Source organism: Elephas maximus, chromosome 2 (genome assembly GCF_024166365.1).
Source record: "Elephas maximus indicus isolate mEleMax1 chromosome 2, mEleMax1 primary haplotype, whole genome shotgun sequence".
In the NCBI taxonomy this organism is placed as follows: domain Eukaryota; kingdom Metazoa; phylum Chordata; class Mammalia; order Proboscidea; family Elephantidae; genus Elephas; species Elephas maximus.
The window spans coordinates 198353499-198374840 of NC_064820.1; the positions used below are offsets into that span (position 1 = coordinate 198353499).

At 48.4% G+C, this 21342-nt stretch overlaps 2 protein-coding genes across 9 annotated transcripts in view; one reads left to right on the plus strand and one right to left on the minus strand.

Annotated features, from left to right (window-relative positions):
• Positions 1-2225: 2225 nt before the first annotated feature.
• Positions 2226-8806, plus strand: HNRNPAB (heterogeneous nuclear ribonucleoprotein A/B). Of its 2 annotated transcripts, XM_049874482.1 has the most exons (8): positions 2226-2431; positions 2541-2773; positions 3547-3715; positions 4379-4537; positions 4692-4823; positions 6962-7079; positions 7762-7902; positions 8203-8806. In XM_049874482.1, the coding sequence occupies exons 2-8, from the start codon at positions 2565-2567 to the stop codon at positions 8271-8273; spliced, it is 999 nt and encodes a 332-aa protein (XP_049730439.1). In that variant the 5' UTR covers positions 2226-2431; positions 2541-2564; the 3' UTR covers positions 8274-8806. The 2 variants fall into 2 exon arrangements, with proteins under 2 accessions (XP_049730439.1, XP_049730440.1); XM_049874483.1 differs by lacking the exon at positions 7762-7902.
• The window catches only part of PHYKPL (5-phosphohydroxy-L-lysine phospho-lyase), a 45692-nt gene continuing 32901 nt past the window's right edge, over positions 8552-21342 (minus strand). For 5 of the 7 annotated variants that reach the window (XM_049874464.1, XM_049874462.1, XM_049874466.1 and 2 more), the window contains 2 exons: positions 13082-13236; positions 10794-12626 (listed from right to left, as the gene is read on the minus strand). In XM_049874464.1, the coding sequence (XP_049730421.1) occupies positions 12290-12626; positions 13082-13236 (492 nt within the window). In that variant the 3' untranslated portion in view covers positions 10794-12289. Of the gene's footprint in view, positions 9634-9771; positions 9850-10755; positions 12627-13081; positions 13237-21342 lie in introns of those variants that run through there. The other 2 variants (XM_049874461.1, XM_049874460.1) reach the window with 2 other exon arrangements.

Sequence of the window (21342 nt, forward strand, 5' to 3'; positions counted from 1 at the left end):
ATAAAGTATGGATAACTGCCTGTCTTAGGCTGGGTTCTCTAGAAAAGCAAAACCAGTAAAATGTATAAATACCTGTATAGACAGATCTTATATCATGGAAATGGCTCACTCAATTGTAGAGGCTGGAATGTCCCAAGTTTGTGGATCAAGACAGAGGCTTTTCCTGATTCACGTGGCCACAGAGTCTGGCGAACTCAAGATTGGTAGGTAGGAGGGCAGGGCTATTGCTCATAAGCTGTGAAGATTCAGGAATCCCAAGATCAGCAGATAAGCTGTTAGCTCAGGTCTCAAGACTGGGAGGTCAGACAAACAGAAGGCAGCTGCAGGATCCAGAGCAGCCAAAAGCCAGAACGTCCACTTAAATTCGGATGCAGGCCACATGCCCAAAGAAACAGCAGATCCCATCATGGGGGTAATCACATACAAACACTGAGAATCACAGCCCAGCCAAGTTGACACAAAACATTAACCATCACACTGCCCAAAGCTATTTTGAAGCTCCAATGAAGCAATGTTGGTAAAAGCATTTTGCAAACTGTGAAGCACTGTCCAAATCCTGTTATGATCAAACCTGACCTGTCATTGAAAGCATTTCTGAGTTCTGCTAAAGGAATCCATGTGGATGAGTGCAGGAAACTAAGTGAAACTAGGCCCTCAGTAGTTATGTCCTGGGGCTGCATTTACACTATTTGACTTTGAACTCAATCGCCTGCATCACTTTGATTGCTTGGGCAGCTTCACCCATCTTTTGTTGGCCACATCACTGGCCCTTATTTCTGTGAGTGGGCAGGGCAGTAGGTGGAGTTGGGCTGGGGAGTTGGTTGGGGACTTCCCCACAAGCCTCACTGCCAGATTTCCTGGCAGTGACATGACTAAGGTTTTATGGAGATATGTGAATTTCAGTCAAGGAATCTAGCCTGAAAGAGTGAAGAGGTAAGGTAGTCCCTGGGGTGAACCACAGGGCACTGGCTCACCTGGGGGTAGCTCTTGATTGCTGCCTTGGAGGAAAACAGCCCAGTGTGGCCAAATCTTCAGATTTTTGTAGAAAGTCTGAAGTCTAGATTTTTTTTTTATTTTTAATTAATGTGATTGTCAGTTTTCATTCTCACAGTAATTCCATTGTCCAGCTAACTGGATTAGGGCAGGGTTGGCTGTGTGGCCTTGGCCATGCTGTTGCCTTCCATTTTCTTATTTATAAATTGGTGACTGTGATGGTACCACCACCATAGGGTTGTTAGGAGACCAAATGAGAGAACAGAATGCTCAGCCTGTTGCACAGGGCCTGGCTGCAGGAATCTAGCTGGAAATATCAGCTACTTGTGTTCTGTTGCTACTTGGTGAATCCAAGCTTCTGAGGATGTAATCCTGGGCCTTTTGGGGCCCCAAACCCAAATGATTAAAAGCAATCATGGGGTAACGCAAGCCTTTGAAGCCTGGTAGATGATATAAAGCGATTTTGTATCTCCGTGTATTAAAAAAAGATAATCAACCACTGTCCCCCGCAACTCATGATTTCACAGGCGTGGTTATGCTTTGTTAAAAATAAATTTTAGCAAAAATGAACTAATCTAAAGGAAAGATTTAGGTAAACAAAACTATAACTATGATGCTAATCACCGATATGGTGCGCACCGAGGATTGGGGAACACCGTGATCCATGGCTCTTCCCCCGCCATTGGCAAGATGCCCCTCCCCCCCGCCCCATCACTGTAGGAAGGGGAAGCAGCAAAAAGGCAGGGAGCGGGGGGCTACGAGGGGCTCCAAGGGCAAAGAGGAGCGCGGTCTGAGAACCCATGCGCCCAATCCCGGAAGCTCAGACTCCGGCGCCCGGCTTCTGCCTCTTCCAGTCGGGCGACCTTGGACTGCGAGACTTCCTCGCGCCGTTCCCCTTTTGAGAAGTGAGGCGGTTGAGGCCGCCAGTGCTGGGATGGGGGTAACGGGAGCTAGCGGCTACGGCCTCAGGGAGTCAGGGTTCGTTCTGGGCTTCTCCGAAGCTGGGCTCCGGCTGCCGTGCAGCCGGAACACGCCACCATCCCGCCCGGCCTCCAGAACCCTCATCAAGGCCCCAAACTCGCGCGGGTTCTAAGATGAGGACAAAGCCCGCCCGGATCTAGAGCGCGCGCGCCGTCGCAGCCAATGATATGCCAGCCTAAAGCTGAGTGACGGGAGACCGCATCCAATGAAGACGCGTCTTGTTGCGAGGTGGCCCCAGCTTCGGCATTATAAAGAGCGCCACGAGTCGGCATTGTCAGGCGGCGGAACCGCGCGGGCCGAAGAGGGCTTTGAGTCGGTGGTTCTGCCCGGCGGCAGTCGCGGCAGCGGGAAGGGGGTCGGGTCAACCCCGGCAGCGCGAGCGTGAGCGGGGCCGAGCCCGCGGCGCCTTCCCCGACAAGTGGGAACGAGCGGGCCCCGCAGCGTCATCGGCGGCGAGGTAAGCGGCCCGGCCCGTGAGCCGGCGGGCAGGCGGGTGGGCGCTCGGGAGGTCGGGGCGGGCGCCGGGCCAGCTGACGCGGGTCGCCGCTTGGGGCCTTTCGTTGCAGGAGCCGCCGCGCACCGGCCTAGGCATGTCGGAAGTGGGTGAGGAGCAACCCATGGAGACGACAGGCGCCACCGAAAACGGACACGAGGCCGCCCCCGAAGGCGAGTCGCCGGCCGGTACCGGCAGCGGGGCCGCGACAGGGGCCGGAAGCGGGACCGCGGCCCCCCCGGCGGGGACTCAGAACAGCGCCGAGGGAGACCAGATCAACGCCAGCAAGAACGAAGAGGACGCGGGGTAGGTGCCGCGGGCGGCCGGGGCGCCGCCTTTGTTCCGGGCCTCCTTTTGTTGGCGCCACGCGGCGGGGGGAGGGGCGGCGGCGGCCCGGCCTGGTGGCGGCCGCGCGGGTCTGGCCTCCGGGCTCGCCGCGGGCCTCCCCTCCGGGCTCGCCGCGCCGCCGCTCGCGCCGGAGTTTGCCGGAGTTTGTTGGGTCGACTTTGGCGCCGCCCCAGGGCCGCTCGCGCCGTGCGGGGCGGACCGCCGAGAGGAGGGACCGCGCTCGCACCCGGGGCCAAGCCGGGTCTGGGCTCGAGCTGCGTGGGCGGTGTTGGCGCGCGCCCCGGCCTAGGCCTTCCTCCCGCCTCCCGCCGTCGGGGGCGGAGTCGGGCTCAACGTGGTCTCGGCTCCCGGAAGCCTCCAGTTCCTCGAGCGAGATTCCGGGAGGAGCTAAAAAACAGGGGTCACGATAGACCTCTGAAAAGCGGATTTTAGGCGTATTAAATTCCAGTTATGAGTGGTCAGGGTCTGTACCCTTGGCGAGGTTGTTCTTCCTTTCCTCGTTGGGTGAGAGACCTGGGGGTATGCCGTATTAAGCATTGTAAGGGTCTAGGGTCACTTGGGGGTAGTGGAGATGTACATCTTTGAGAGTAAAATCCTAACAGTTTTCAAGGGTTGTGTAGGCCTTTGTGATGGTGGCCTTACTTGTAGTTCTTTCGGTTTTGGGAGGGTCAGTTCTTTCTGAAATCATGCTGTTCTTGTAAGACTTACTTGTCCTCACCCTACTGTTACAGAAAAATGTTTGTTGGTGGCCTGAGCTGGGATACCAGCAAAAAGGACTTAAAAGACTATTTTACCAAATTTGGAGAGGTCGTTGACTGTACGATAAAAATGGATCCCAACACTGGACGGTCAAGAGGGTTTGGGTTTATCCTCTTCAAGGATGCAACTAGTGTGGAGAAGGTAAGCTGGGGACTTTGTGTCAGCAATCTTAATACATAGGGTTTGAGTTGAGAACATTGTTCATTCTAGACTGATTAGTTTTTGTGCTCTGCATGTGGCTGAGTGCTTTGGGAAAAGCAGAGCAGTTAGAGGTTGTGTTCTTGAAGAAGCAAAAGTACAGATAAAATGGGAAGAGAAGAGTGTGGGCTGGAGTGGTCAAGGAAGATGAGGTTAATTAGATTATTTTTCTGTGTGCTTATCTTCAGTAAAGATTAGAGAAGAATCTATAGTTGCTATGAGGTAGGTATTTTTAGCACCGTCTTACAGTTGAAAAAATAAAGGCTCAGAATTTTATGAAGCAATCACACAACTAGTAAGTGGTGGCAGGAGGATCCATAGCCCAGCTCCAGCCTGTACTCTTAATCACTGCTGCTTTATTTCTGGAGGAGTCATGCCTTCCACTGGGACCGCCTGAACAGGAAGAAAGTCAAGGGTGGGACTGATTCATAGGTATTAGGGTGCTTCAGATTTTGAAGAAAATTGGGTTGGGAAGTCAGGCTGGGGTAGAGTTTGGAGGAGTTGAAGCACATATTGTGTACCTGCTTGGGAGTTTTGTGGCTCAGAGAAGGGCATTGCCTAGGGTCATGCAGCTAAGTTAGACCTAGTCACCTTTTTTTGGAACAGGTGTTAGACCAGAAGGAGCATAGGCTGGATGGCCGTGTCATTGACCCCAAAAAGGCCATGGCCATGAAGAAGGACCCAGTGAAGAAAATTTTTGTTGGGGGTCTGAATCCCGAAGCCACTGAAGAAAAAATCAGGGAGTACTTCGGAGAGTTTGGAGAGGTGAGTGTGTTCCCAGGAGTCACCTGCTAACTGCCCTGAGGCTGCTTTGCTCTTGGTCCTTGGCAGCCTTGCCTGGCCAGTGCCTTTTTTCCTTGTGTCCTCTAGGCTCTGGGCCAGGGGAGGCACACACCCTGAGCTTTGCCTGTGTTTACAGATTGAGGCCATCGAACTTCCCATGGATCCAAAATCAAACAAAAGACGAGGCTTTGTTTTTATCACCTATAAAGAAGAGGAACCTGTGAAGAAGGTTCTGGAGAAAAAGTTCCACACTGTCAGTGGAAGTAAGGTAGTGTGTCCATATGTCTGTATGCTTGGCCTCCTGCTGCTAGAGAACTGGCCCTTCGCATGTGTGGGCTTTGTAGACCCAGGTGGGCTACCTGCAAGAGCTCTCAAGAGTGTTTGGCCCTTACTGTTTGTCTGCAGCGTCTGCTGCCCTGGCTGGGGCAGGTTGAATATATTGGATGAGGTACCGGCCTTCAAGTAGCTCTTACACGGTAGAGCTGGCAGTTAACTGGTTGTGAGGGATGCAGGAGAGTTGGCATGGTGTCTGTGGGAAGAGCAAGCTGGGGGTATCCTTTCCCGTATGAAAATAAGGTGGGGGTGTTCTGGATCTTGAGTCTAAAGTATGTGAATCTGGAGTTGAGGTCTTGAGATGGTATGGAATTTATGCCGCTCACTATTTTTCTCTGTGGTGAAGCCTGCTCTGCTGCAGAGCTTTGCTTCTATCTCCTTTCTTAAACCAAATCTTGGCTCCACTTCATTTGCTGTGGGTATTACTTTAGTCACCCCCCACCCCAGGCAAAGGCCCTTCCCAAAGAGCTCCCAGGGACCTGGCTAGTTGAAATCCAGAGCCAGTTTTGCCTTCAAATAAGTGGATCCTGTGCAGTGAGAGGTGGAGTTCTTCCCACTGAACTCTGGGCCATCCAGGCTTCAAGTGTTCCACCAGGCAGCCGAGGAGGCAGTTGGGAGCTGAGGGTGCGGCCTGGGTGTGGTGAGTTCTGTGTCTGAGCAGGAGTGGCAGCCAGATAAGGTGGGACAGGTAGGGTGGGGCTCTTGGAAGCTGCTGTCGTTGCTGGGAGTTTGTGAAGGTTGGATTCACTTTAGGGGCTGCTGGGTGGGGCATTCTTAGTTAATTACGCACCCCCCCCCCACAATGCCATCTCTGGCTATTTTTTTTTTTTTTTAGCCTACTGTAGTGTGAAACAGTGGGAGAAAGAGCCTAGGGCAGTGCTAGTGAGACTGCTGGGGGTGGGTCTTGAAATAAATGTGTTTACTTCATTGTATTCGGCATTTCTAATTCAGTAGACTAGGATACCGTAGAGTGTATCACTTGTAGAGGTGACCTGTCACTTTTTTAGGAAGAGTATGCTTGTATGAGGATACTGTGTAAAGTGGTTTTTACGGCTTTTAATGGGGGCAGGGGGTGTGTCAGGAGACTTATTTTATACACTTAACTAAGTAGCATTTTGAAGGGCCGCCACTCTACCTTACACCACCCCCAAACCAAAACCAAACCCAGTGACGTCAAGTCAATTCTGATTCATAGTGACCCTATAGGCCAGGGTAGAACTGCCACATAGAGTTTCCAAGGAGCTCTCTATAGGACAGTAGAATTGCCCCATAGGGTTTTCAAGGAGTAGCTGGTGGATTCGAACTGCCAACCTTTTGGTTAGCAGCTGAGCTCTTAACCATTGCTCCACCAGGGCTCCCTCACCCCCAGTGAGCAGGTTTTTTGACCAAAAATGAAATTGACTCTAGGATACAGAGAACCTAAGCATCCAGCCCCTCCTGACAATAGGCCAGTGGGTTGGAGCGTGGAGGGAGAAAGGGTTGGGTGGAGGTAGCTGTAACCTCATGCGGCCTAGACCCCTGAGGGCCTGGCTTTCCCATCTGTGAAATGAAAGACAGGATCCCCTTAATTTGACGTTTGAGTAGAATGCCTCACTTTTTTCTCTGTATCCTCAAAGGTCCATCCAGCCCCAGCCGTCTTTTATCTGGGAAGCCTTTCCTGATCTCCCAGTCCCCAGTAGGTCCAAGGTGGTGCCCAGGCTCCAGCCTCCCCACCATCTGGTCTGGCGTTTTGCTGCACTAGGCTAGAATTGGCTGCTTTGCCCCCCTTTTCCTCCTTGGTGGTTATGGAGCTGCCCCAGGGCCGAGATCACCCAGGTTTGTGGTTTTGTCTTCCTCATCCCCAGAGCTTTCTTTGTGAAAGTCGAGCTAAAAAGGTCCTTGTGTCAGTCTTGGTTTGTCTAGGTGTCGTTCCAAGAGCTTTCAGCCTAGATGTGGCTTTCCACCCCCAGAATACTATGTTTCTGAGCAGATGGGCCAGCTCCACCATGTGAACATTTGTCAGTGAATGTCTTTGCACCAGCCCTGCCCCAAGCTTGTCCCACTGGCCTGATCCTCTGCCCTCTTGGCTTTTAGTGTGAAATCAAGGTGGCCCAGCCCAAGGAAGTCTACCAGCAGCAGCAGTATGGCTCTGGGGGCCGCGGGAACCGCAACCGAGGGAACCGAGGCAGTGGTGGCGGTGGTGGAAGCGGAGGTGAGTGGGACCTAGATGAAGATGGGTGCTGTGGCCCTGCCTGGCTGGCTGGAGCCTCGTGCCTGTCTTGGGCTCGCTCTCGTCTCTGGTGCTCTGTGTGCAGCAGGGGTGGTAGGCAGGAGTGTGAGGTGGGCGTGGGGCAGATTTCTGGAGCACACGGCTTTGCACGGCAGCTGCCGCCGCAGCTTGAGATGGAAGAGGCTCATCTTCAGCCTGGGGCCCCAGGGCAGAATGCAGTTGCATCCTGTCACTGAGGTGGGAGTAGGCAGCACGGGCTATGGGGTGTGCTTGGCTCTGTGGCTGTCCTGAGTCTTAGTACACCAGTGGATGGGCAGGCGGAAGGGTAGGGGTAGGGCTGTGCCAGGCGCTTCACCTCCTTCCAGCCTAGGCCCTTCTGACTCCAAAGCCTGAACTCTATCAGTCAGTTTTTAGGCCAAGCTGCCAGGGAGGGTGGGGATGATGGGAGAGAGTGAAGTGAATGAAGTTAGCGTCTGGCTTTCTAGCCCTCTGGGTCTCAGGTGCAGGCTAGGTGCAGGGCCCTCTATACCAGCACAGCAGCCCCTTGGCTTCTGCCTCTGAGTTGCCATAGTTACCCCGCCACCCAAAGGGCAGGATTTCCTCTATCCTAGCTCCTGCGTGTGCTAAACGGTCCATGGGCCCCTGTGCCCTGCTCCCCCCACAGGTCAGAGTCAGAGTTGGAATCAGGGCTACGGCAACTACTGGAACCAGGGCTACGGCTACCAGCAGGGCTACGGGCCCGGCTATGGCGGCTACGACTACTCGCCCTATGGCTATTACGGCTACGGCCCCGGCTACGACTACAGTAAGTAGGAGAGAGGGAGGCCCCATCCACTCGCCGCACAGGGGAGGCAGGACAGACAGCACAGGGGCCACTGGCAGCAGGGGCATTGGAGTCAGACTGGCCTGGTTCTGCCATGGAGCAACCTGAAGTTGAACTTTGGCTTCTGGGCCTCAGTTCTTAATCTGCAAAGTGGGGAAGGTACTCCCCAACTTACATGGTTGTTGAGGCTCTGGAGAGGATGTGAATCAAGCGCCTGGCACAGGGTGAATAGTGCCAGTAAGGAGTGGTTGCTCACTGCTGTACTGCTGTTCTTGTCCCCAGGTCAGGGTAGTACAAATTACGGGAAGAGCCAGAGACGTGGTGGCCACCAGAATAACTACAAGCCGTACTGAGGCTGCGGCACATGCGACCGGCGGCTGACTGCACTGCTCCGTTTGGATTTCATTGAACACAATTATGTACCAAATTTAACTTGGCAAACTTTCTATGGCCTGTCCCATGTGCATCTTATTTAAAAATTTCCCCCTGGAAATCACTCTCCCGTTTACTATTTCCAGAGCTCTAGTTGTGTTAGGCAGCGTGTGGTGTATCAGAGGCCGAACAGCATCATGGGCCTATTTTATTACCAGGTTCCCCAGAACCAGATTGGAGGGTCTGTGCCCAGCTGTCGCTCTGCAGCCTGGGCCTATGGACCCTGGTGTTAAAGAGTAAACTGTATCTTAGAAAACCAGTGTCACCTTTTTTCACCTTTTAATTTTATATTATTTGTGTCATACATTTCCTGTAATGGAAGTGTTAATTTTACTGTACTTTTTGGTACCTTTTGGGAATCTAATGTATTGTAAGGTATTTTACACGTGTCCTGATTTTGCCACGACCTGGATATTGAAGCTATCCAAGCTTTTGAAATAAAAATTAAAAAACCCCCACGCCTAGGTGAGTGTGGGCTATGCTGTATGAGACCTATTGCCCAGAGTGGGCAGGTGCCAAGTGCTCCACTTCCCCAGCCTGAGCCCTGGCCCCCTTCCTCAGCACCTTCCTCCAGCCGCTGGACCCCACTTTGGGTGTAGAGCTTGGGAGGACCTGGCTGCTCTTTTCAAACTGCCTCTTCCTGATCTGAGTGTCTGTTCTCTGTCTAAAGCACAAACACATGGACCCACATCCTTGGGCTAAGAGTTTCCTTTAATGGAAGATCCTGTGATCCTGTGCCTGACCAGGCCCCAGGCCCCCTTCAGAGAAATGAAATGGGTGGGTGGTTTGAAGCTGCTGTGCAGTGTCCCCCAACCCTGTCCGCTATTGCATAGCCCCAGGCTATGGCTCCATAGTTTGAAGCAGTATCGGGCCCAACTGAACCAGTGGGAACAGGATTCTCTGTCTCTTCCAACAGTGAGTGTGGACCTGCAGACAAAAAAAAAAAAAAAAAAACAGGGTAATGGGCTAGCTGGACCTGGGAGTGGTGGCTGGTCCTCCTAGGTTAAGACATTGGCTGGTTAGGTTGGGGCACCCCAAGTCTAGGAGTTGAGGTCTGATAATAGCTGGTTGCAAGAGGCAGCAGGGCTGGGGCTCCAAGTGGATCCAGCCTTAGGAAGAGTTCTGGTGTTTCCTCATCCCAGCAGGGGTTGGCTGAGGGTAAAATTAACCACTCCTGTCCTCTGGCTTCAGCCACCAAATGTGTTTGAGATTTTCTGGTGGGGGTGGTTGGAGAGAGCCTGGGGGCAGCCCAAGCCACCTTCCCTTGTTGAAGAAACTGTCCTGTGGGAAGGAGAAAAAATGTAAATCCTAACAAAGATTTTTATAAAAAGGTTCCATTTGCTGAGAAGTGGAGGAGCTGCTGCGGGTGGTAAGATGTCCAGCTATGGTCCTGGAGGGCAGGCTGCTGGCCCTACTCACCTCAGGGGCAGGAGACTTGAAGGGCAGGGTGGGGCTGTAGCCTCAGTGTGGCGCAGCTGCTCAGCACTTTCTCCATGTCTAGAAAAGACCACAAAGCCGCCCAAACTTGACTACCCTTTTTCCCCGACTGAAGATCCTGTTGCCTTCGGTGTCCCCTTGGATGTCAGCTCAGTGATTGGGCTGCAGGCTTATCGGGTCCTCATGTCCCACCACTTACCAGATGGTCAGGAGAGCCTAACTCAGTCCTGCTCCAGTCAACTTTCTCCCCAGGCTTCCAACTCCCCTGTTCCTCCTCAGTGCCTTCACCTCAGGTTGAGTCTAGTATGGGTCACTCAGCTCCAGAGTCCTGGGCTGATGCCCCTGTGGGCAGCGAGAAGTAACCCCGTGTGTGGGGTGGGGGGAGGGGAGGATCCCCTCATTGGCAGTGCTCTAATCCTCACCTGAGACTGGATTTTGCCTGTTTTGGGTCCCCTCGCTGAACTCTGGGGTGCCAGGGTGGTGCAAGTGGTCAGCACACTTGGCTGCTAACCAAAAGGGTAGTGGTTTAGTCTATCCAGAGGCACCTGGGAGAAAAGGTCTGGTGATCTGAAAAATTAAGACACTGAAAACCTTTTGGAGCACGGTTCTATTCTGACATATGGGGCTGCCATGAGTCGGAGGTAACTTGATGGCAGTGTTCTTTTTCTCACTTAGCTCTGCACAGATAGCCTATACTCAGCACAGACAGCTCACGGTTCAGGGGTCTCAACAGGCCCAACTTCAGTCCATGTGGCCCTGCTGCTCTTGTGTCTTACACTGGTGCCTGCCCAGCACTTGGGAACTCTTCTATGCACAGAACAGGCCAGGCAAGCCCCCTCCACTTCAGCCCCTTGCACTGTCCAGGGCACCCTGGCTCAGGGGTGGGGTTTTTCTGCTCCCAGGTCTAGTTCTGTGGGACCGGAGCCCCCGCCCCTGCACCCCCCAGGCTTGCACGCTCTGGCTCACCGGTCAATACAGCATCCAGCATCGCCACCACGCGGCGTGCGTCGTCCAAGCTGAAGCACATTGGGGGCTTAAACTTGAGGATGTTCCTCCCAGGGCCATCAGTGCTCAGCAAAATGTAGTTCTCCTTCAGCCTGTGAGGAGGACACGGCAGGGGCCCTGACAGCTACCAGCCAAGACCCAGATCCATCATCTGGTTTCAAGGCCTTTTTTAGCCTGGCCTTGGCCACCTGCACCGGCCACCCCTATGCAACTCCCGTTCATCCTTTGTGGCCCTGCCCTGGGTGCCCTTTGCCTGCTGCCCACTCGCTTTGGGAGTCCCCAGGGCAGGGTCCTCACCTCATCTATCTCTAAGACAAGCCATGAGCAGCCGCACGGACTGCATGAAGCATCATCTTTCCCGCAGTATGGTCCATTTTTCTGAGTAGCTTATGTGGCTTCTTCACATGAGTGTGGTTTACTTTTTACATAAGACACATAAACACTTAATAGATGGTATAATGAGCCCCCATCTACTCTCATCAGGCTTCACTAACCTGCCAATCTTGTGTCTCTTCCCTGCATCCCACCATTTGTACCTGAATCATTAACGTTCCATGTTTACACTCTTAACCTAGTATAAAATATTCTGGCCATCGAGAGAAGGGCTCTTGTGTGATTGTATTTACATTCTGTCCCCCCATGCCATGCTTTATTTTCTCTGTTCCTTTTGTTGTTATATTTAAGTCTTGTCAGGAGCGGGGCTTATCCTCAGCCTGCCTTCTGGATCCTTTCTCCCAGCACTGACAATGACCACGCTAGAAAGAGCATGGTTTGGACTTTGGAGTCAGACAGCCCTGGGTTCAAATTCCAGCATGGCCACCTGATTGCAGGGCACCTGCTGGTGAAACACCTGCCCTGAGGGCCAGTGTCCTCCCAGAACTGGAGACCCAGCCGCCAGGGTAGCTGTGAGGGGAAGAAGCAGGCCTTGCTGGCTTCCTCCTTCCCATCAAAGGTGGCGGTTCAGAATCCCTGAGGCTGCCTGGGAGAATGGAGGGTGAGCAGGCAGATGTGCCTTTCTCAACTCACACTGGCACCCACAGGCCACAGACGGACAGCTGTTCAGGATGGGTCCCAAAAACTTCACAGAAGGAAAGGTTTACAACCATCCACGTGAATTAAAAACAAAATGACGGACATTTCATAATCGGAATAAGAACATGCATCAAACACACTAGAAGGGTTTTCAGTGTGGTGGATGTGTGGTGTAAGGGGCAGAGGTGGGAGTGGTGATAAAAAGAAATCAGGATTCCTGAGGCCTTTGGGGTTCAAGTGAAACAGAAACCAGAGCTGCTGGTGGGATAGATCCAGACACCCCCAGTGCAGACAAGGACCCGGAGTCCTGCCCACCCAACAATCCACTGCTCTGGGGCAAGGCACTGAGTCTGGTTGTGCCACCACCCACCGATGTGACTGCAGAGCTGCCTCTGGAGCCCTCACTCTGGCTGATGGGGTCTGTGTGCCTCTAGCTTTGGCATTCTTAGGGCACGGCAGCGTACTAGAGGCCCGGAACGGTTTCTGCCTTCACTTCCAAGTCCTTGCTGTCAGGAGCTGGGTGCAGACCAACTGAGCCACTCTCATGCACAGCTTGGCCAGCCCTGCCCCCACTTCCGCCTCCTGTGGCAGCCCAGATGCTGCACCCAGTCAATCCAGGAGGCAGCAAGAGGGAGGCCCCTTCCCAGTTGGCCCTAGGCTCTGCAAAGTATTTCCTGCTCCAGAAAGCACCTTTTTCAAGGAAAAAATACCTGGAGACCAAGTAGTCAGCCTCTTCCGTTGCTGGCTTCCTTGTGGCCTCGTCTTTGATCAGATCTACACCAATGAAGAGCCCGATGCCCCTGGAGCAGAAGGTAACATCTCCTAAGGCCTGGGCAGCCCCAGTCCCAGCTCTCATCCTCTGCCAGAGCCTTGGCCAAGCTCCCTGTACGGAAGCCCACTAGGGCTCACTCCTCTGCCTCCTGGGGAAGCTGAGAGCCAGGTGGCATGGAAGAGAGCCCTCGGAGGGGAGTGAACGGTTCTAGGGAGAAACTGGGATGGGGATACTGGCCTCCGTGTGGACACCAGCAAGAAGTTTGGGGGACAGAGAGAGCTCAGTTTGAATCTTGGCTCCTCCCCCGTCTGAAGTGTCATCTTGGGCAAGTGCACCTCTCAGGGCCTCAGTTTCCCCCCATAAAGCGGAAATAAAAATCCCCACCATCCCAGGCTGTTATGAGGGGAAAGGAGACACTGACCCCACTGGGCCCTGGTAGGTGTTCTTGTTAGTGGATGGTGACTTCTGCCCCCAGAGTCTCACCTGACGTCCCCAATGATGGGATGCTTGGCTTTCTGCTGCCTGAGGAGCTCCATCAGGAAGCTGCCCACATGGGCGGCGTGAGCCTGGAGCTGCTCCTTCTCCAAGACCTCCAGGACAGCCAGCCCCACAGCACAGGACACGGGGCTGCCCCCAAACTGGGCCAGGGACAAAAGGTACATCAGACCCCCAGAGAGTGGGCTGTGCCCCAGGGAGATGAGCAAAGCAGGATGGCCATGCCCACTCCCAGGGGAGCACAGGCCCCCAGCTCCTCAGGGTTCATAGTCCTCAGCATAATGGGATTCTCCTGAGGCCCTAATTGGCTTCCTGCCTTCCCAGATGCTAATGTGACTATGGCCTAGGTCAGGTACCCTGGGGGGCAGTAGGAGCCCCAAGAAATGCAGAACCAGAGTTGAGAGTGTACGTCACAGTCCCACAGAGGTGGTTTTTGCCAAGAGACACTTCAGGGCCCCATCTCATGGGCAGAGCCCACACCCACAGCATCAGACTACCCATCACCCCCTGCGAGGGGAGGTCAACAGCAGCATGCTAGAGCCACACCTGGGAAAAGCCGCCGTGTGGTGTGAGCTCATGGTTCCGTTGCTTGAGCTCAGGGCAGACCACAAGCTGGTTGGTGCCTGGGAGCCATACCTGGCCTGTGGGCCCACTTTGTACTAACATTTTAATATAACAGCCTTGACACTAAAATCTGTACTTCTGATTTAAAAAATACCCTGGCATATCCAACTACACTGGGCCCAAGGATTCAGCTGTTTTATGTAGGCACCAGGGCGCTTTGACTCATTTCCCTTTCCTGCCTGGCCCTGCAGGTGTCTGAGTTGGGACTGGCTTTTAAAGGATTCAGAGCAAGGGTGTCTCCTGCAAACCATGTTTTCTTTCTTTGTTTTTTAAAATACAGCTTAAAAAGCACTTGAGGTATAATTTATATATAGTAAACTGCACATATTTAAAGTGTACAGTTCAATGTGATTTGACAAATGTCTATACTTGTGAAACTACCACCACAATGAAGACTTTTCCATTACCCCCAAAAGGTTCCTCCCTCTACTCCCAGCCCCAGGCAACCACTGATCTGCTTTCTGTTACTATAGTTTTGCTTTTTTTTTTTTTTAAGAATATTAAATAAATGGAACCATATAGTGTTATGTGTTGAAATCTTAATGTCTATACCTGTAAATATGACCCTGTTTGGAAGTAAGGGTTTTCTTTTGTTGTGTTAATGAGGTCATACCAGAGTAGGGTAGGACCTAAATCTAATCATTTCTGAGTTATAAAAAGAGCAGAATAGACACTGAGCAGAAAAGGCACACACAGGGGGAAGAAACACCAAGAAATGCCAAAGAATGCCCAAAGAATGCTAAGGACCTTATGGGGCTACCAACAAGGAAGGGACTCCCCCTATAGCCATGCCCTGACTTTGGACTTCTAGTTTCTTGAAGTCTGAGACAAATTCTTATCTTTAAAGCCACCCTACCTGTGGTATTTGTGTTATAGCCACACTAGGTAGCTAAGACATATAGTATATAATGCTTTGTGTCTGGCTTTTTCCACTCAACATCATGTTTTTGAAATTTATCCATGTTGTGAGCATCAGCAGTCCATTCCTTTTTTATTTTTTCCTGCATAGTATTCCACTGCATGGACATACCACAATTTATTTATCTAATCTTCTGCTGATGGACCCTTGAGTTATTTTGAACTTTTGGCTATTATGAATGAAAATTATGACCACTTATTTACGAGTCTTTGTGTAAACATATGTTCTCATTTCTCTTGGGTAAATACCTAGGAGGAGCGGAACTGCTGGGTTGTATGATAAATGTATGTTTACTTTTATAAAAAAAGTGCAAAACTGTTTTCCAAAGTGGTTGTACCATTTTACATTCCCACTATCCATGTATGAGAATTCCAGTTGCTCCACATCCTCACCAACACTTGGAATTGTCAGTCTTTTTAATTTTAGTCATTCTAATGGATATGTGTTCAGCTAATGCAAAAGATGACAAAATTGGAGATTTTTACCAACTTCTGCAGTCTGAAATTGATCAAACATGAATCAAAATGCATTGATAATCACTGGTGATTGGAATTTGAAAGTTGGAAACGAAGGATCAGCAGTTGGAAAATATGGCCTCGGTGATAGAAACGACACTGGAGATCACATGATAGAATTTTGCAAGAGGAACAACTTCTTCATTGCAAATACCTGTTTTCAACAACATCAACAGTGATTACACATGTGTACTTTGCCAGATGGAATACACAGGAATCAAATTAACTATATCTGTGGGAAGAGATGACAGAGAAGTGCAATATCATCAGTCAGAACAAGGCCACGGGCCAACAGAGGAATGGAACATCAATTGCTCATATGCAAGTGCAAGCTGTAGAAAACTAAAACAAGTCCACAGGAGCCAAGGTATGACCTTCAGTATATCCCACCTAAATTAAAGGACCATCTCAAGAGCAGATCTGACACACAGAACACTAATGACTGAAGACCAGATGAGTTGTGTGATGACATCAAGGACATCATACACGAAGAAAGCAAACGGTCATGAAAAATACAGGAAAGAAAGAAAAGACCAGAATGGATGTCAGAAGAGAATCTGAAACTTGCTCTTGAATGTAGAAGCAGCAAAAGCAAAAGGAAGAAATGATTACATAAAAGATCTGAACAGAAGATTTCAAAGGGGAGCTTGAGAAGACAAAGTAATGTATTATAATGAAATGTGTAAAGATCTGGAGTTAGAAAAGCAAAAGAGAAGAACACACTCAGCATTTCTAAAACTGAAAGAACTGAAGAAAAAATTCAAGCCTTGAGTTGCAATATTGAAGATTCTACGGGGAAAATATTGAACAATGTAGGAAATATCAAAGATGGAAGGAATGCACACAGTCACTGTACCAAAAGGAACTGGCCAATATTCAGCCATTTCACAGGTAGCATATGATCAAGAACCTATGGTACTGAAGGAAGAAGTCCAAGCTGTACTGAAGGCACTGGTAAAAAACAAGGCTCCAGGAATTGACTGAATACCAAATGAGATGTTTCAACGAACAGATGGAACACTGGAAGTGCTCACATGTCTATGCCAAGAAATATGGAAGATAGCTACCTGGCCAACCAACTGGAAGAGATCCATATTTGTGCCCATTCCAAAGAAAGGTGATCCAACTGAAATTATCAAACAATATTAATATCACACACAAGTAGAATTTTGATGAAAAGTACTAAAAAATGGTTGCAGCAGTACATAGAGAATTGCCTGAAATTTAAGCTGGATTCAGAAGTGTACATGGAATGAGGGATATCATTGCTGATATCGGATGGATCTCAGCTGAAAGCAGAATATCAGAAAGATGTATATTATTGGCTATGCAAAGGCATTTGACTGTGTGGATCATAACAAATTATGGATAACATTGTGAAGAATAGGAATTATGAAACACTTAATTGTGCTCATGTAGAACCTGTACATAGATCAAAAGGCAGTCATTCGAATGGCACAAGGGGATACTGTGTGGTTTAAAATCAGAAAAGGTGTGTGTCAGGGCTGTATCTTTTCACCATACTTATTCAATCTGTATGCTGAGTAAATAATCTGAGAAGCTGGACTATATGAAGAAGAACCTGGCATCAGGATTGGAGGAAGACTCATTAACAACCTGCATTACGCAGGTGACACAACCTTGCTTGCGGAAAGTGAAGAGGACTTGAAGCACTTACTGATGAAGATCAAAGACTGCAGCCTTCAGTATGGATTACACCTCAATATAAAGAAAACAAAAATCCTCACAACTGGACCAATAAACAACATCATGATAAATGGAGAAAATACTGAAGTTGTCAATGATTTCATTTACTTGGATTCATTCAATGACCATGGAAGCAGCACTCAAGGAATCAAACAACATATTGCATTGGCTAAATATGCTGCAAAGGACCTCTTTAAAGTGTTGAAAAGCAAAGATGTCACTCTGAGGACTAAGGTGTGCCTGACCCAAGCCAGGGTATTTTCAATTGCCTCGTATGCATGTGAAAGCTGGACAATGAATAAGGAAGACTGAAGAAGAATTGATGACTTTGGATTATGATGCTGGCAAAGAATGCTGAATATACCAAGGACTGCCAGAAGAATAAACAGATCTGTCCTGGAAGAAGTACAGCCAGAATACTCCTTAGAAGCGAGGACGGCATGACTTTGTCTTATGTACTTTAGACATCTTATCAGGAGGGGTCAGTTCCTGGAGAAGGACTTCATGCTTGATAAAGTAAAGTCAGTGAAAAACAGGACAACCTCAAGGAGATGGATTGTCACCGTGGCTGCAACAACAGGCTCACACTAACAATTGTGAGGATGGCGCAGGACCAGGCAGTGTTTTGTTCTATTGTATAGGGGCTTGCTATGAGTCAGAACCAACTAGATGGCACCTAACAACAACAATGGGTATGCAGTGATATCCTGGAGACTATCTTGAAAATTTGAATGCAGAGCCCCATACCTGAGATCATAAAAGCGTCCTAGGTAATTCTGCTATGCGGAAACTTAGTGCTGTGTCCAAGATAAAGGCGAAGAATTTAAACTACTTATTGTATGTTGTGTACTGCTGATTCAATTCTGACTCATAGTGACCCTATAGGACAGAGCAGAACTGCCTCATAGGATTTCCTAGGCTATAATCTTTTATGGGAGCAGATTGCTAGGTCTTTTCTCCTATGGAGTGGCTGGTGGGTTCAAACTGCTAATCTCTTGGTTAGCAGCTGAGTGCTTAACCACTGAGCTACCAGGGCTGCTTAGCTACTACATAATATTATTGTGATCTAGTTAAAAGATAGGAGTGTCCACTACTAATAGCAACTTTGGTGTAGAATTATGACCTGACCAAGGTGCTGAACTAGTACAACTGTTGAGCTCCTTCCGGCGTGACCTTCCGGCGTGATCATCCCAGAGGAACCACAGAAGGAAAATGGAGGAAATTGTGGGAAAGCTCTGTTTTGTTTTAAACTCTTATATGCGGAGTGATGACTCTGGCTTGAGGCAAGAGGCAACCCAGTAAGGTCTGGGGGAAGTTAAGATACAAGAAAATTGTTGGATTTTACTTTTGTTTTCCCACTCCCGTTCTTGCAATGGCTCAAGACTCCTGATCCGCATGCCCCCGCACTCCTGTCCCTACAACTCCTCAGCTCACTGGAGTCCATTTGGCCTTCCCTCATACTAAATGCTTGACAGAGTGGCTAATAACCCAAGGGGAAAATGAGCTCAGTGGGCAAGACATTTGAGGAAAAGAATTATTTCAAAAGAAAAACAGCAAAATGAATATCAAATTTTATCAGAAGCAGAAATGTAAGAAAATGGCAATGAATTTAAAAGTAGCCTAGTAAACATACTAAAAGAGGTAAGGGAAGATGTTAGCAATATCAAACAAGGACAATAACACACAAAGAAGCAAGCAAAAACATGAGATTAAAAAAATAGTTGAAATAAATAATAAAAATCCATTGCCATCGAGTTGATTCCAACCCTAAATAATACAACAGATACAGGAAATGTAGAATGGATACAGCTGAGGAATTGTGAACTTAAGGACCAGCATGAAAAAATTCCTAGAAGAAAGAAGGGACAAAGAAATACAAAAAGAGAGTGAAGAGATATGGAGGGCAGAGTGGAAGTGCTAACATCTGAACAATAGGAGACCTAAGAGGAGAAAAAATAAAATGGAGAGGTACAAATATTTGAAGAATTTGGGAGATAAATTTGCTGGACTTAAAAAATGACAAACTACCTCAGATTGAAAGAGTCCATAAAAACAAACAATAGCCAAAAAAAAAAAACCCACACATTGCCATTGAGTCGATCCTGACTCAAAGCGACCCCATATGACAGAGTAGAACTTCCCTATAGGATTTCCAAGGCTGAAATCTTTATGGAAGCAGACTGCCACATCTTTCTCTCATGGAGTGGCTAGTGGGTTCAAACTGCTGACCTTTTGGTTAGCAGACTATTGCTTTAACCACTGTGCTACCAGGGCTCCTCGAAAGGGTCCATAAGGTGCCCATTAAGAGAAAGAAAGAGACATCCACACCTGGACACATTATAAAGAAATTTTAAAATCTCAAAGACAAAAAGAAAATTCCAAAAGTTTACAGAGAGAAAAAGACGATCACATGCAAAGGAACAATGATCTGTGACTTCAGGGTGACACCAGTAAAAATGGTGGAGTGAAAAACCTCTGATCTTCTCCATAAAAGCAACAAGAACACTGGCAAAAATTGTCAAAATTAACTTTGTCAGGATGCTGGAAATTAAACAGAGGCTTGCAGCAATTCAGGGAACATTTATCCAAGAAAAACAGGTGAATCTCGGTAGGAACAGTGAACTTCATGGCATTTTAATTTGCACTACTCCTATCCTCCTCAAGCTCTGGCTTTGAAAACCAACAGCCTGAAATCATGTTGAATACCAGCAGCCTGGCAGCCACTTAAGTGGGGGCAGGACTAGGAAGGAGCTCCTTCAAAGCCTCATTCCCACAGAATTGTCACTTGATCTGTGTGGTGGTTCGCTTGAAGATCCCATATACAAGGCTGTTCTTATTTGACCTGATTTGGAGCTCACCCAATGAGAACAACCTTTTTCCCTGGGGGTGTTTGTTGAAAATAATTAGAGGTAATTGTTTAGCATCATGACTGCCTGAAGTAGTGGTTAACAGTTGAGGCAAAGAACAGGCTAACTAACGAAGAGCTTAGAAGGAAAAGCTGAGGAACAACTTGTCCATAAGGGGCTTTGGAAAGCTCTAACATAGTCCTGTGTGCAAGTCAGAGCTGTGTGCATGTGAAAAAAAGATCTGAGAAGGCCCTAAGCTGTCACTTTTGGCTAACTTGAGGCTCTGCATAAGCAGGATGTATTGGCAAAAGTTAAGTTGTGTAAACTGCCTGGTTGAATGTTGAATGTCTCAACATGCATACAGAGTCCCTTGCCAAAGACCGAGATACTTATTGGTTCTAGGCATTTAAGAAAATCTGTCCAATCATTAGTTGACCACTAAACTAATGGAGTAGAGACTTCGCTGGCTACACAAGACAAAGAATACAGACTACAGAATTAGTTCAGAAGAATCACTAAACAAACAATGAACAGCAAAAAGAACAAACCCTGGGGAGGGGGAAAATTTAATTTCTGGAGTTGCCACATTCTATTATTTAAAATGTCCAGTTCTCAACAAAAAATTATGAGACATGCAAGAAACAAGAAAGAATGGCCCATATACAGGGGTGGGTGGGGGAACAGTCAATAGAAACTCCTTAAGGAAGCCCAGATGTTGGACATACCAGACAAAGACTTTAAATCAAGTATTTTAAATATGTTTAAAAAATAAAGAAAACCACATCTAAAAAACTAAAGAAAAGCATGCGAACAATGTCTCATCAAATAGAGAATATCAATAAACACATTGTTGTCTTGGCCAGTGAGTTGATTCTGACTCATGCAGATCCATGTGTTATAGAATAGAACTGCTCCCTATAGAAACTATTAAATAAAATTCTGGAGCTGAAAAGTGTAATAACTAAAATGAAAAATTCACTAGAAGGACTCAACAGCACGCAGAAGAAAGAACGGGCAAATCTGAAGATAGTTTAATTGAGATTGTCCGGTCTGAAGAGCAGAAAGAAAAAAGAGTGAAGGAAAATGAACAGTATCCGAGATCTGTGGGATGGAATCAAGCCTACTGGGTGTCCTGGAAGGAAAGGAAAGAAAGAAATGGGTAGAAAGAATATTTGAAGAAATAATGGTCAAAAGTTCCCCATATTTGATTTAAAAAAAAAATCTACACATGCAAGAATCTCAACAAACTCTAAGTAAAATAAACTCAATGAGAACCACACCTAGATACATCATAATCAAACTGTCAAAATGCAAAAACAAAGAATTTTGAAAACAGCATGAGAGAAGTGACTCATCACGTACAAGAAATCCTCAATAAGAAAAATAGCTGATTTCTCATCAGAAACCACGAAGGCCAGAGGGTAGTGGGATGACATATTCAAAATTATGAAAGAAAAAGACTATAAATCAAGAATTCTCTATTTGGCAAAACTATCTTTCAAATATGAAGGGGAAATTTAGACATTTCCAGATAAACAAAAACATAGTTTGTCACTAGCAGACTTGCCCTAAAAGGAATACTAAAGGGAGTCCCTCAGGCTGAAATGAAAGGACACTACAGAGTACTGAAATCCACAT